Consider the following 15,864-nt stretch of genomic DNA (forward strand, 5'->3'; position numbering starts at 1 on the left):
TGCTCCTGAACTTCCGTTTATTTTATTTTTTAATTCCTCCTTTAATTCTTAACTTTTAAAAAGTCTACCCAGCTACGATGTTTCGGACAGGGGAGGGAGAAAAAACACTCGGGATGCTTCTGTCCATGCAGTTTCTATCTCATCCATGCCTTCGCCTCGCTCAAAAATAAACAAATGAACAAAAAAATAAACTTAACTCAAACATGAAAAACAAACATGTACAAAGTAATGTACACCATATATTCAAACACATTTCAAAATCCTTCAGATTTTGAAATCATTAGCCAAAATAAGTTTTGTTTTGTTTTTTTGTTTTTTTCTCTCAACCCATTTTAAGGTAATCTTCTTTATCTAGACTGTACAATATATGTATATATGGGTAATCATGAGGGGACCAAAGCAACAAAAATAAATACTTTTTCGCTATGTCACCTTTTTCAAAGTTATATCTATGTACATTTATATCAACTTTTTCTTTTTTTTAGCTTATCGTGAACGGTTGAGCAAGCAGGCGTTTGCACACAGTGTGAAAATCTGTCTTTTTTTTTAATTGTAATCAACAACAAGTTTAAAAAAAAAGAAAAGGGAAAAAGAAAAGAAAAAAGATAACCCTGGCTCATGTGGATCTAAAACCGAAAGGTAAAAATAGAGCATCTCACCGTCATGTGGCTACTTCAACAATGTCTAAAGGACTCCGAGAGGAGCGGAAAAAATCTAAGTTCATGCAGTCTTGAAGGTCTTTTATATTTTTTTCTTGTCATTTTTTTTTTCATAAAGTACACAGCAATAAGAATGACTTCAGTGATGAGGGGGATGGCGGTGCATTCTGGGAAACAACAGCATGCTTTTTAGAGAACAGTGCATAGGTCCAGCTCCTCTGGGTTTTGTTTTTTGTTTTTTTTTTCCAGTGTGTTTTTTTCAAACTTGCAAAAAGCAGCGAGAGGAGCCCGAATGAGCGGCGGCGCCATCTGGTGGACGAACAGTCTTGAGGTGATGCGAGTGGCTTTTTCTTTTGTTCTTCTGCTTATTCTTTTTTTTTTTAATCTTCCTCTTCTTGTTGTATCTATATATTCATATATATTTTAAAATCTGGTCTGCCATGCGCAGTTTTTAATCACTGCAAGAGCCCTTTCCAAAACACACAACAGACCCAGAAATCGGCCGCTCCAACGCTTTCGCCACTTCTTTTTTTTTTTTCTTTGTGTCTTTGAGGAAGAAGTTAGAAGAATCGAGCTTAAAGATCAAGCTAACATGCATAAAGTCTTCAAAGCCGTTAAGGCTCAACTTTTTTCCTGAAGTTCGAGAAGAAAAAAACGTTTTTTTCCTTTTCTTTTTTTCCCTCCACTTCTTCGTCTTTTCAAAATAAAATAATAGTAACAATGGCTTAAGTAGCTACATCATTCTTGCACATTTGTATTGCAACTACCTTTGGTAAATCAACAAAAAAAAAAAAAAAAAACAAAGAACAGAGAAAACCCTGAAACGTACAAAGTCCCCCTTTGCATCTGATCTCCTCCCAGCGGGAGGGCCGGCGACCCCGGCGGACGCCGTTTCTCCTCCATGTTTGTCACGTGCACAGCTCCACTCTGGATCCACACTGATGCCTTCAAAAAAAGACAAACCGGGCAAGGCGGAGAGGACAAAAGAGAGAGAGAGAGCAAGAGAGAGAGAGAGAGAGAGAGAGAGAGAGAGACAGAAAGAATCGATCGACGCCGTCCGGTCCCGGCGAAAAAGAGGGGTTTCCCAACGACATCGCCGTCGCCATGATGCCGGAGAGGTCTCATCGCTTCATCACCTTGGAGACGAAGCTGACGATGGCGGAGGCGGGCTGGTCGGGGTCCAGCTCGGCGAACAGGTGGCTCACGTTGTCTGTTGTGCTTCCTTGTTTCCGGGCCACGAATCCGAAAAGCCTGAGGGGAAAAAGAGGAGGAGGAGGACACGACAAATCAAAAATCAATAAAGTATCGGCATGAGCTCGTCCCGATAAATAACCCCGTCTCAAACTTACCTCACTGAGCCGCCTCCTTCTTTACCCCATCTGTGGAGAAATTACAATCTAATCAGTCTGATCATTGGAAACAAAAAAAGAGTCATGAAGAAGACAAAATAATTTAATGTTGACGATATTGATCCTTCTGAATGGATATTCCCATCAATTATATCGATTTTTCAAAAAGGAAAATGGCATAAAAACCTCCAAAAAAATATATTTTCAAAAATGTTGTTGATTTATTTGCTGTTTCTTATTCATTTATCTTATTACGCTACAGGTGAGTTATGATATTATTAGGGACCGAGCCCGGAGGGCAAGGTCTCTATTGTTATTCGTCCGTTTGTTTCTTTTTATTCTCCTTACGCCCAAATAAACGCCAATTTCACCCCCTAAACATGCACGAACACTCACCAAACTTGGCATGCACATCATGACCGGCGAAAAATTTTATAAAATCCAAAAACGAACACCATCGGCTCTCTAGTGCCACCTATATCCCAAAAAAATGACTAAAACAGTCGCGACGGCCCGCAGGAATGTTGTATCAAACCAACAGTCACGTGTTCGTCTCATCAAGATCTACATTTCACGCGCTGACACCGCTGACCTAAATCCAACAGGAAGTCCACAATTTCCCTTTGCTTCCCTTTGAATTTTGCTCAAAATCAGTCCTCCTGAAAAAATTATCTCCTCTGAGACCGTTTATCGTACAGACATAAGAGTCACGCGACATGAAAAAGGACAAATTTCTCGACAAAAGTTGTTTCCGGTTTTTAAAAACCTGAATATTACCCCTGGGTTACTCCTTTTCTAACCTGAATTTCTGATCGGAATATACCGGTCGAAAGGGACTTGACATACTGCTCTGCGCATGTTCTACCCGCAAGGAGTCTCGGTCATTTGAGTCCAGGAACTACTTGTGGCACAGTTTAACTGCTACTAAGTAAATAAAATGTGCCAAAACGATCGTTCAGTTCTTCTCTTTTACTGAAAAAAAACGGTGCATCGCATCATTAAACATATTACCACGTTTTGCTGGCTTACTCTTTTTCTAACAACATGCAGAGAGAGCCTGCAGCGCCCATCGTTTTTCTGTGGTGTCTGTGTAAAATAAGGTTGAACATGCAAATAGCACACCTCGTGGCATAAAGTGCAAATGCAGTCATGGCGTCGTCTGTGCTCCGCGGTTTGAATGGGGATATCCCTGATCATGTAAACAGGAGTAACTGTGTCTGTTTAAGCATGTAAACGGGTTATTCCAAATGATTCAGAAACTGGAATATTGACCTTAACCCGAATATTGACTGCATGTAAACGCAGTTGTCTTCATTCAGTGACTCTTAAAAGCTGATAGGAGAAGCTAACAACTCCATGTTAGTGGATGCCAGATGCTAACAACTACATGTTAGTGGATGGGACATGCTAACAACTCCATGTTAGTGGATGGGATAAGCTAACAGCTACATGTTAGTGGACGGGACATGCTAACTACTCCATTTTAATGGATGACAGATGCTAACAGCTCCATGTTAGTGGATGGGACATGCTAACAGCTCCATGTTAGTGGATGGGAGATGCTAACTACTCCATGTCAGTGGGTGGACGTCTCAGTCGTGGGCCGGCGGGGAGGCTCGGTCCCGACCAATGCCGCTTGCGGCTTTAATTGGATTTATTATTACAATAAAAAAGGAAACATTTGTTGCATTGTTGGCTTTATTACAAATAAAATGGCAAAAAATGACATGATTGGCTTTATTATATTAAGAACATCAGAAAATAATTAGAGAATTTGGAGTATATGAAAAATTACACATTATTGGATTTATTGTGTTTAAAAAATGACAGAACTATTATAGGAATGATTTATTATATGAAAAACGATAAAATTATTGCATTACTGGGTTTTTCTTCGGGAGAAATTACAAAATTATGAGATTATTTGCTCAATTATATCAAGAAAATCTCAAAATAAGATTATTTGTAGTTATTACATTGAAAAGGGTCTAAATGATACATTATTGAGTTTATTATGTAGACAAATCACCTAAACAATTACATTACTGTGTTTATTTTATGGGAAAATGGGAAAATTATGACAATATTGGCTTTACTATATGAAGAAAATGACATTACATTGAAAAGGGACATAATTGTACAATATTTTGTTTATCAAATCAAAAAATGACAAAAAAAAATCCTACATTACTGGGTTTATTTTGTGGAAAAATGACAAAATTATGACATTGTTGGCTTTATAGAACATAAAATGACTAAAAATATGACATTTCTGGGTTTGTTTCATTTAAAATTATGAAGATCATTACATTTTTGGTTGTTGCAAGTTTTTTCTTCCCAAATTTAGACACTCAAAAGGTTTTTTTTGAGGGCTTTTTTGTGAATAGTGGAATGAGTTCTTACTTCCTGTCCTGGGGATCAACGTCGCAGAAAGTGACCGTGCTGATGGGATAATGCCGTCTGAAGAAAATCCTGCAGGAAAAGGACAAAAGAGAGCAAACAGATATTAAAAACGTCCTGTATTTACAGCTCGCGTTGATTTTATTCATGGCATACTGTTTATTTTTCAAATAATAGTGAAGAGTTACTAAAACTTTTTCGACCAGCACAACTGAACGACGATTTGATTGAAGGAAAACATCTAAAAGAAAGAGTAAAAATGGCAGGCACTCACTTCCTCTGGCTGTCGGTGAGCGTGATGCCCTGTGCCGACACTCTGAAGTGCACAGTGGTGGCGGCGGGCAGCGGGTTGCTGGCCAGCGTCTGGCTGATGGCCTTGGCCACGGCCTGAGGCCCCGTCAGAGACTCCATGTCCACCGAGTTGATGTAGAGGACGTTGCACGCTGCAAAAAAAATAAAGAAAAACCACTGTTTAGATCAAATGAGACGTTCCTCTTGCTTTTTAACAAAATGTCGCAAAGAGGCCTTTACCATGAGCTTCTTCTGGAGCCTTCTGAACTGTAAGGTAAAAAGGTGACAATGTGATGATTATTCAATGGCCAAGGTTTTCTCCAAAACGGGATGATAAAGTAAAAGACCACTGCTCCGACGAGACCAAACACACACACCACACACACTCTCCTAAATGTCAAGACAATCATTTATCTCGTGCAATAATCCATCATTCATTCACAGTTCTGTGAAACTCCTGTGTATATATCTTTTTGAGATTCTCACATTTTTTTTTAATTATACTGTACATATGTGTCTGTATTAAATGTATATTTAAATTATATTTAAAATATATCTGCAATTACTATTATCATATTGTACATATGTATCTGTCTTGAATTTTTATTTAAATTATATTTAATTATATCTGTCTTAAATTTTTATTTAAATTATATTTAATTTATGTCTGTTAATTTATATCTGTTACTTAATTATATCTACCTTAAATTTATATTCAAATATTTATATTATGTCTGTCAGTTTATATCTATCATTTAAATATATTTGTCCTACATTTTCATTTAAATTATATTTAATTTTTTTATGCTTGGTGGTGCTTTGTAAATTTTTCACACTTCACATTTTTTTTCTATTAATATTTCTTTTCTCTGTGCTGCTGGAACACTGCAATTTCAAAATAAAGGACTTTCAATTCAATTCCTTTCCAGACGCTCACCTGCTCCCTGCTTGAGAAGCTCCAGGACGGGATCAGTGGGCGTGGCCAGCTCCAGTGCTTCTTCGTTTGGGTCTTTGGTTGAGAGAACAGAGTCAGAACACGGTTTTGTTTCATGAGAGCGAGTCGCCGGGGGGGGCGGGGCCGACCTTTGGTGGGGATCATCAGCTTGCAGGGCAGGGCCAGCGGGGTCATGGAGTGTTGGTACACCAGAGCCGAGAGGCACCCTGCAAACACAGAGACGCCTCCGTTAAGCGGGGATCAAATCCGAATCCGCGACGCCGGCGTCCAAAGCGGCGCTCACCGAAGTAGGGTTCGTTGGGGCAGCCCTTCAGGCGGACGCCTTTGGCGCTCGTTTCAATCAGGAAGTGTCTCACCAGCTCGTTCGTCATGTCTCCGACTGGGTGACGAGGAAAGAGAGTTAGGCTTTATATGATGCTTCAAGTAAAAAGTGCACCATTTTTCTGTTCTTGTTTCCGGAATGTTTGCGTTTACACGGCAATGTTTTGAAAATGACGTCTGTTTATATGAAAACAGCAGGAACACTAGTTTGCTTGTTGAGGTGAGTGCTGTCTGACTGGAAGTCATGACGCTCTGGAGGCAAACACTGTTCTTATGTGCAGAAAAACTGTTTACTACGGCCATGGTGCGCAACAGCAGCATTTCCAAAAAGTTGCATTTTTCATCTGTTTACACTGAGAGAGAACCAGAGCATTTTCAAAAGGTTACATTTCCCCCATTTCCTTGGAGACGGAATCAGAGCTTTTTCAAAAAAAAGTTGTATGTTTGTCTGTTTCCATGGAGATGGAATCAAAGCATTTTCGGAAAGACGCATTTCAGCTTGGTTCCATGGAGACCAAGTCAGAGGGCTTTCAAAAAGTTGCACTTCCCCCATTTCTATGGAGATGGATTCAGAGCATATTTAAAAAAGTTACATTTTAACATGATTCCATGGAGACAGTATTAAAGAATTTTCCCAAAAGTTGCATTTTTATCATTTACATGAAGACTGAGTTAGAGCACTTTCAAAAAGCTGCGTTTTCACTTGGTTACATGGAGAAGGAATAAAAGACTTTCAAAAACCTTACCCCAAACCTCATCCCAAAAAACTTACCCCATTTCCAGGAAGACAGAGTTGAAACCTCCTTAAAAAGTTCTACATTTTCAAAAAGTTGCACTTTCTGATCCTCAAAACTTAACGAAACTCTTTCACTTGAAAACACTGTCGTGTAAATCACAGGACGCAAGAGAGCGTGGGATCTGAGGGAACCTTTCTTGTTCTGCTGGACCGTCGGCGGCGGGCACGCCACCTTCATGGCCAGGCCGTAGGCGCCGCGGAACGAGTGGCTGTCTCTGATGATGAAGGCGCCGGGCTCCCGGTCCTTCAACAGGTTGATGGCTGAAAAGAGTATGAGACGATGAGGGATGGGTAAGACTCTCGTGAAAGTTATTTGAGGCGTCCTCATCTCACCTTGTTCTCTGGAGATATCCGGTTTGTACCAGAACCTGGAGGTGTCCTGCACAAACTTCACATTCATCTTGATGTCCGGATACCCATCTGTCGGGACGGAAACCAACAAGTTACCTCCAGCAAGTCCAAACGCGGGTCTCGTCTTCCAGATCCTCACCGTATATGGACTTGGAGACGTCCGGTAGCGCGCCGGACAGGTTGGGCGTGCTTCCGCCGCTGACCGGCGTCAGCGTCAGGTTCTTGTTCTCGGCGTCTCCGCTGGACAGGTGTCTCTTCTCAGGCAGCTGGGGGGAGACGGGGAAGGCGGGCGTGGCGGGCGGCTGGGAGCTGCCCTGGCGGGACGCGGCACCCAGCTCATCGGGCGTGCTCGCCATCGCGCGGCGCCCCATCAGGGGGCTGGGCGGCACACCGGCTGACGCCATTTTGGGGCTCCGCCCGATCAGGGGGCTGGACGGGACGCCGCCCGGGGGCGGGTGTCTCGCCAGCGAGGGGCTGGCCTGACCCAGGCGTCTCTGGAGGGCGGGGCTTGGCGGCGTGTTGGTGGCCACCGTGCGGTGGAGCGTGTTGGGGCTGCCTGGGACCGTGTGGATGCCCATGATGTTGACCTGGGAGCCCTCGGGGGAGGCGGGCCGGTTGGCGTTCATGGGAGAACCAGTCCCTCGACTGCAGAAGAAAAATTGTAGAAGAAAATGGTTGACCATGGCTCCAAAGCATGTTTGACCTCGACCTCGACTCGTTCTGAGAACGTTCAAGAAAGTCAACGTCTTCTAAAATCTTACCCATCAGCACTGTGGATGGGACTGCTGGAAGACAGAGGAGTATTGAACTGCTGAGCTCCAAAACCACGATTATCTAAGAAACACAAAGACATCACAAAATCAGATTAGCTTTCACTCAAATTCACTCCCTTTTTTGCTTTTTCTGCCTTGAAACAGGAGATATTAGGAGTGATTTACCTTGGTCTCCATCATTAGAATCAGAAGAGTCTGAAGCGAGGAGGAAAGAGGGGGGAGGAAAATGGGGAGACACACTTGAGCGCAAAGCATGAATTGGAGCAGATGGGTGAGCTCTAAAGCAGGACTGGCTTTTGAGCACTAGAGGGCAGCAGAGACTAAAAATGTTAATCTATCTGCAAGGAATACATGCTCTGTACATGACAGGGACTTGAACTTTCCAGAATCTGACCTGATCCTCCCTGCTGATGAGGCTTCAGGCCCAGCGCCGACAGGGGAGTCTTGGCCAAACCCAGAGGGGAGCGAGCTGCAAAGAAAGAATTGATGACACCGATAAGAGAGCCAGTGGAGGACGAACACTGAGGCATGACAACATGCAATGTGCCAAAGATGACTGATGCAAACATTTTCAATCTTATTTATTCCAAATGTGTTCATGAAGTCCATTTTTGGGCCAAGATGTACCCTCAATTTTACACCGCTGATGTATTTAATGGTGAAACACATCGGGTATTTGCATTCCTCACTGGGTTAAATTCAAGCTGCAGAACAACTGGTGAGAGTCGGACGATGGGACTGCGCTGGCCAGTGATGTGACGGATGAACACATGCCATTCGAGTTAAAAATGATGGGTTTTTTGGGGTTTCAGCTGAAAAAGAGACGGATGACGTGGATTTGGATGCTTCCTCCAATGGGCATGCAGTGACGACTGGAGGGTGAAAATGAAGTTCTGTGTGACAGAACAGCTTCTTACTGCAACGGTTCAGGACTGACTGCAGGGAGATGGGAGGGAGACAAAAGGCTGCTTTTCCAAAGATGTGCCACACGGTGGTGTGCAAACCGAAGCTCAGGCAAGAGTGACGACAATTGGTGACAGAAAGACTGGATTCTTTCGAAAGTCTCCACTATTGAGTCTGGCTCTGCAGGATTCTTCCTATTCAAAGGGAATTTTTCCTTTCCACCGACTCCTCTGCTTGATTATGTCTAATTGTTGAGTTTTTCCTCTCTTAAAGTGTCTTGAAAGTACTGCGTTGTATTTGGCGCTTGTCTTTTTTGAGCTGACCATGGGGAACGTGTTGCTTTTTTGGGGGAATTGAACCTGTATTAAAGCCATATTTTTCCAAGGAAAATTCTCTCTCAGTCACTTAAAAAGGTAAAAAAAAAAATCCTAAAGTGAGCAAATTTGCATTCAGATCTTGACGACACACATTACATCTTAACCCTGGCGCCATTCGGGACTTATTTTCCAGATACGCGTCACTTCTCTGCTTTGCTTTGGTGACTGTGTAAGCTCCTGGATTCAGAGAGGATCACTTCTTAAAATGGCCCGCCCCATGCAAATCTCTCAAATGCTTTGATACTACTTTATGTGACAGAACAAACAGGTCAAAAACTCCAAACGGTTCACGGTTCTCTCTTCGACAGCGATGGAGGGAACCTTCTGGTACATGCTGCTCCTGCTGAACTTGTCTCAGATATTTGGCAAGTACGTTTTTGTCGACGAACAGAAGACCTGGCCCAAAGCTCAGCAGCACTGCCGGCTCTTCTACACTGACCTGGCTGCCGCCGGCGACAAACACGAGATGAACAAACTGCGTCAGGACAACCCTGACTACAAGGGGAATTTCGCATGGATCGGTCTGATGCAATCGCCTAAGAACTTGAGAGTCTGGATGTGGTCAGGAGGAGGAAACCTGACAGAACGTTTCTGGGCAGACAATGAACCAGACAATGACTTTAAAAAAAAGGCGGTGCTATCTATGGACAATCGTGGTACGATCTTCAAGAAAACTATGTCTTGCCTTTCTTCTGCTACCGCGCCCTTGTGGTGAGGGAGAAGAAGACCTGGGAGGAAGCTCTGGACCACTGCAGGAAGCACCACCGCGACCTGGCCAGCGTGGCGTCTGACACCGAGATGCTGCTCATGCAGGGGGAGCTGAGGAAATCCTGCACCACCGAACGGGTCTGGATTGGTCTGCATTTCCTCCCCGACAGGTGGCTGTGGGTGGACCAGCAGCCTCTGGGCTACCGGGCCTGGGGTGGCGAGGGCACGGAGGCGTGCCCAGCGGGCCGCTGCGCAGCCATACAGCTGCCAATGGGCAAGACGCAATCAGGGGAAGCCTTCAGTAACTGTTCAAACGTTCCACCGAACCCTGAACCACTCGCTAACTGGGTACCTCTGAACTGCAGAGAGAGACTGCACTTCATCTGCTACTGAGCTCAATTAGAAATTATTTTCTGTAAATGATAATGTCTTTTCCTGTAATTTTCACTTGTGAGCCCCCCCATCCCCCCGCCCGATCTGCAGACAGTGTGAACCTACGCATGTTGAAGTAAGGAGTCTGTGGAGATACGGGGAAGCCGGGGGTCGGCGGGGAACTCTCACCACCGCCAGCAAAGTTGGGGCTGCTGGCGAGTCGGTCTGCCTCGCTGTCCTCGAATGCCTCCCGGTAGCTGTGCACCGTACCCTGGGGAAGAAACCAAGGACTGAATATTTACAGATACAGCAGACATACAGTCCGATTTGGCAAAATTTTGTACTTAAAATATTGTTTCCATTTCCATTTGTGTTTAGTGGAGAGATTTCTGAAAATAGTTGAGTATAATTCAAACTTAATACAAAACGTTTGTGCTTGATTTCAGACTAGCTTCAGATTTGCTTTTAAACTACTTTCAAGTGTGATTTTAGACATAATCTTCCAAAACACAACATATAAAATGACAGAGTTTCAACGGTCTGAAAGATATGAAATTGTGCCACGCTTTCTGTAGTTGAAGGTTTCCAGCAATAAATGTGTTGTAAAAATCACTCTGTATCACATTCCACTTTTTTTCCCCCAAAAAGGCTTCAGGCTGATGGCGGGATCCCGAAGGTCAAGTTACTGGATCATTTGCAAAGAAATGGAAATTTTTTGTGGGATCATTTACATGGTGAGGAGGTACGATCTCGATGAAGAGGAACAGTGCCAGTTTATGAGGTTTAACTAAATTTGTCCCAACTGCTTGTAAATTCCTTTTGTTTTGTTTTTTTACTCTTCCTGATTTCAGCAAATACTGACAGATGAATAACAACAAAATGACAATTTGTGTTTCTGTCAATGAATGAATGAGGGAGACAATAATATGTAAAAAAATTGAATTTCATGAAGCAATAAACAGATAAAAATTTAATTTCTATTCTGTCTTATTTGATATTCAAATTTCTATTTAATTTTTGTGGAGCAATACTTGAAGGAAATTTCCTTTTGTGATTAAGAAAGCATTTATTCTACTCTAAAATGTCAAAATTGTCTAATAAAAGCTGTAAAAGGAAGATGAAACCGACAGTTGCTCAGTTGGTAGAGTGGGTCGTCTTATAACCGGAAGTTTGGCGGTTCGATCCCCGGTCCCGCAGGCATAAAACTGTCATTGTGTCCTTGGGCAAGACACTTCACCCACCTTGCTTCAGTGTGAAAGTAGTGCGAGAGTGAATGGTTGGTGGTGGTCGGAGGTCCAGTCCGCCCCAGGGCAGCTGTGGCTACAAGAGTAGCTTACCACCACCCAGTATGGAATGAATGCATAATGCAATGTAAAGCGTCTTTGAGTGTCCAGAACAGCGCTATATAAAACCAATGCATTGTTATTATTAAAAACAGATGACAATGTAATGAAATGCTCAACATCTGAAATTAAAGCTGAAATGTCATAAATACAGCATAAGAGTTTTATGATATGTAATACTGCATATATGAAGCTTTAGGCACTGTGTTAGCTTCATTTTAAAGGTTAACTGTGTTTTGTGGATCCTTGTAAATCTGACTTGGTGGAAAATCACAAATAAGGTGCTTTTGGTCTAAAAGTTGCAGATCGCTGGTGTAGAAGAAGTCCAAGTGATTGACAGCCGACAGATGTCAGAATTTGAGATTTTATGAACCAACACCTACTGAGCTACAGTTGCTCAAACCAAAAAAACTGCTCCAGTCATCCCCGGTCTTCTCTACCTCTCTGGGTCGTCCTCCTGGATTCATCGCCAGATTGTTGGCAAAGTCTGCTGAGTGCACAGCCGACGTCGAATCATGGCCGCTCTGGTAATGGCCCTCGCTCGTGGTGCGGCGCCTGCCCGTCTCCTGCGTCACTTCAGGGGTCATTCCTCTGGAGCGCACCCCTGAAACGCCCCCGAAAAACATTCACTGTGTGTCACAAACACTTTGGGGGGGAAAAAAAAAACCCACCGCAATCTCATTGATATGAACCCTCCAGACAGATAGTGAGAGAGTGACAGATGTTTAGAATTGGACAAATAAAGGAGAAATGGTTAAGAAGCAGTGAAAAAAAATCTACGAATGTAGGAAAAACAAAAAAAATGTTGTGGGAAAGTGAACAAACCAGAGAAGGAATAGGAGCGGTGGCGGTCAGATTGTTGCGGTGTTATGCTTTCACTGATGCCCCGGATACGAGCGTTGTACTCTGTTTCCAGGGGAGGGAGGTCAAGGTGGTGGAGGGGAAGTGGCGGGTGGAGGAGGATGAAGAAGTGTGCAGGAGGAGGATGAGGGAAGTGCGGAGGAAGACGAAGAAGAAGCAATGGTTGGAAGGGTTTCCCATACAGTGGGGGGGGGATGGTTTAAACAGAAAAGAGAGGGAAAAATCAGAACAGAAATGAAGTGGCTATCATCAATTCAAGATCACCTTGACCTGTTAGAAACTGGAATTTACATCTTTGTTCCACTGGGAGGCACCTGTGAGCATCACATCTCTACATTATGAATGCGGACAATGTGTGGAAGCCGGTGCCTCTGAATGCTTTGGCTATTCTTACTCTCATTCCTTCTGCACTCTCATCGGCTCTGCCTCTCTCTGGCCGCGGAGCTAATTTTATGAGCTCAGTCATTCCTCTGGTGCGGCATCCCCCCCACCCCCTATTATGACTCTGTAACAGAAACTGCTGAAAGCTGCACAAGCTCACGTTCGGCCTGATGCGCCAAGCCTGCCAAACATCTTTCCACCACTGCCAGAACGCTCTCAACTACAGGGATGGATCACAAATCTTTATGTCCCTGCTGAAATATACAAGTTTCAAACTGTTTTGGACACTCAAAAGAGGTTTCAACACAAGTCGATCGACTGAAACAAAGAGGCTGGTGTCAAACTACAAACAATTGATGCTCCAAACTGGGAGACACTTCATTCACTCCGCACAACATCATGAAATCTCACCAGCAATGCGGTGAGCCACCAGGCCTTCCAGGTTCAGCTCCTCCTCTGGGTCTTGCTCTCTCGCCAAGGATGTAGAAGACGTGTCCTTGGGCTGGGGGGTGAGCGCGGGGAGGGGGGAGGAGGAGGCGCTGTAGCCCGGGTATGGAGAGGAGCCTTGCAGATCTGGGGAGTGTGAAACCCCGCCACCTGGGTGTGAGTTCATAGGCTTTTGGGTGAAATTCGATGAGGGGTCGATGGCATGGTGATGGGGTGCCTGCCGCGTGTGGAGGTAGGGTTCGGGGGTGTGCGTCGGAGTGGTGTTTTGGTGTTGGTAGCCAGCGTTGGGTCTCTGGGGAGAATACGTAGGAGACTCCATAACTGGGCTCTGGTTGGGCAGTGTTGTCACCCTCCCAGTCGATCGTGCCGGCTGATGAAAGCTGTTGCCAACTGAGTTATTATAGCCATGGATGGCAGAGTCTGCTTGGTATGAGGGTCTGGCCAGGGTCTGGGAGAAGGGCACCTGGGTGGAATTAAGGCTATTCTCCCCAGGGGGCGCACTGTGAGACTTGGACATGTGGGAGTTGATTGGGTCCAGGTCAAGCATGAGCATGTTTAGCGCCTCAATCGACTGCTCGATGTCCCTCTGCGAGGCAGAGGTGGGGAAGTGCGGTAAGCTGTGCGTTGACTGGAGAGGGGGTCCGAACGGGTCATCTGGAAGGCTGTGCTGGTGCCACGTATTCAGACCCCTTTGAACAGCCTCCCTGCTGCTGGTGCTCCTCTCAGGGGCCCTGGGCATCGACTTTGGGTTGCTCTCGGGGCTGCCGACGGCCGGGTTCCCAAAGGACTGTGAGCGGTACATCCCCCCTCCGTTCTGGTAATTGTTGTAACCCCCCTGTGTTAACGGCGGGTCCGCGGGCCTCTCCTGCATTGCTGCAGTGGCTTGTACTCCATGCACGGGCATCTCGCTCAGCTTTTCTCCAAGGACACTCCTCTCCAGGTATGGCCCGTCGTTCTGGCCACTGACAGGTGTCTGCGATTGGTAGTAGTGATCTGCGGGTGTCGCCTGGCCCTCTAAAGACGAGATGGTGCCCAAGCTGTCTACACTGTTGCCTTCCTGGCTATTAGGCAGCTCGTCGTCAAGGATATCCGTTTCCCGCTCCTCTGTCGAAGGGGCGCCAATCAGTCTGGCGTGGCCCCCGTTGACGTGCACCTGCGCCGGGACCAGATGTCGAACTCCTCCTCCCGGACTGGTGGACGTGGATAAGTAAGCTTGCCTCTGATTTGGGGCCTCGAGGCCGGTCAGGAGCTGGTCGAGCTCTCGCTTCTCCTGCGGGCTGATGGGCGGGTGCGTCACCGCCGGGTTGTTGTGACTCGCGGCGCTCTGCAGAGACTGGCTGTGCTCATCTGTGCGATCGGTCTTGATGGACGCGGTGGAGTTTCCCGAGTCGCTGCTGACGGACAGGGTGTGATCAACAGCCGGGAGGGAGGTGTGTCCCGTGACGGGAAGAGTCTGCTCGGCGGTCTGCAGGGGATGGCTGGCGTGCTGTAACGGGTTCTCGGTGCTGGTCAAAGGATTTTCATGGACTGGGAGGCCGTTGATGGTGACAACTCCCTCCAGGGAGTCTTTCTTGCGGATCCTTGCATAAAGACTTCCATCAAGTGGACCTTGAGTGTGACCAACATCTGAAACAGATATAAAAAAAACACATTAAGAAAACAAAATGACTTGATGTTGTCGCTTTTGTTTTGATGATCATTCCCCACTACAAACAACGATCCAACCTCTACAGCCAACTCTTTTAGTCACCAGCAACACAGCCCCCTTTGGCTCTATTAATAGCTAGTTTGCAGGTCTGAAGCCACCCCCTCGTCACGTTGCGTCAGAGCAGACCCACGTGGTCGGACATGAACCGGGGTGGGCTCTGAAACAGCTGGTCCGTGCGAGCCAAGGAGAAGAGCAGGCAGTGCCAGTTTGAAAGCTCAGAGCTGGACTTGAAGAGAACGAGCCGTCGACTTCCGCTTGATTTCCGGCTGCTGAATCATGCTAGCAAAGTGATTACAAACATGTTGCGCAATGCAACAAATGCCTACACTTTTTATCAGTATAATGTTTCACTTGAGCCAAACAGTTTGTCTGGACTTCATTTTTCTTTCCTGGATGCATTTGAGAGACTAATTCACATTTTATTGTTTTTCAATTTGAATTATTCTGTCGCTTTGTTGTATTCACGATCTTCATTTCGACATATTTCGGTATTTCTTTACTGTACTTGCACACAGACTGCAACTCCAGGCCTTGTGTCAAACTGTAAAACACTCTCACAGTCAAGAAAGAAACAATCACACGTGCAGCAGCCCATTCTGTAATAACACTTAGTTGACGAGAGCATCGTATCCGCACTGGCTTCCCATAGCCGGTATACATTTTGCAAAGCGATACGACTACGTACACACGACCTGGACTGGCTCATGTGTGAGGATGTTCCAAATTGAGCGGCCCCTGGAGACAGATGGCGGATCACTCGGAGCGGAGTTATTTCAAAACCCATGTCAACAACTGAGGAATGGGAGGGAAGCCGGGAACACAGGCTGTTCCTCTGGATTATTTTAATGCTGACACAGATTAAGAGAGGA

The 15,864-nt window shown here is 45.2% G+C and overlaps 1 protein-coding gene across 3 annotated transcripts in view; it reads right to left on the reverse strand.

The window, feature by feature from the left end:
- Positions 1-853: 853 nt before the first annotated feature.
- The window catches only part of LOC115384214 (tensin-like), a 69,701-nt gene continuing 54,690 nt past the window's right edge, over positions 854-15,864 (reverse strand). For all 3 annotated transcript variants that reach the window (XM_030086524.1, XM_030086526.1, XM_030086525.1), the window contains 17 exons: positions 13,252-14,913; positions 12,039-12,202; positions 10,382-10,526; positions 8,290-8,364; positions 8,061-8,090; positions 7,884-7,956; positions 7,262-7,767; positions 7,105-7,191; positions 6,904-7,032; positions 5,938-6,033; positions 5,783-5,860; positions 5,637-5,708; positions 4,940-4,966; positions 4,683-4,851; positions 4,412-4,480; positions 2,009-2,038; positions 854-1,910 (listed from right to left, as the gene is read on the reverse strand). In XM_030086524.1, coding sequence (XP_029942384.1) covers positions 1,781-1,910; positions 2,009-2,038; positions 4,412-4,480; positions 4,683-4,851; positions 4,940-4,966; positions 5,637-5,708; positions 5,783-5,860; positions 5,938-6,033; positions 6,904-7,032; positions 7,105-7,191; positions 7,262-7,767; positions 7,884-7,956; positions 8,061-8,090; positions 8,290-8,364; positions 10,382-10,526; positions 12,039-12,202; positions 13,252-14,913 — 3,542 coding nt within the window. In that variant the 3' untranslated portion in view covers positions 854-1,780. The remainder of the gene's footprint in view (positions 1,911-2,008; positions 2,039-4,411; positions 4,481-4,682; positions 4,852-4,939; positions 4,967-5,636; positions 5,709-5,782; positions 5,861-5,937; positions 6,034-6,903; positions 7,033-7,104; positions 7,192-7,261; positions 7,768-7,883; positions 7,957-8,060; positions 8,091-8,289; positions 8,365-10,381; positions 10,527-12,038; positions 12,203-13,251; positions 14,914-15,864) is intronic.

The sequence above is a fragment of the Salarias fasciatus genome (genome assembly GCF_902148845.1).
Source record: "Salarias fasciatus chromosome 23 unlocalized genomic scaffold, fSalaFa1.1 super_scaffold_20, whole genome shotgun sequence".
NCBI lineage: Eukaryota > Metazoa > Chordata > Actinopteri > Blenniiformes > Blenniidae > Salarias > Salarias fasciatus.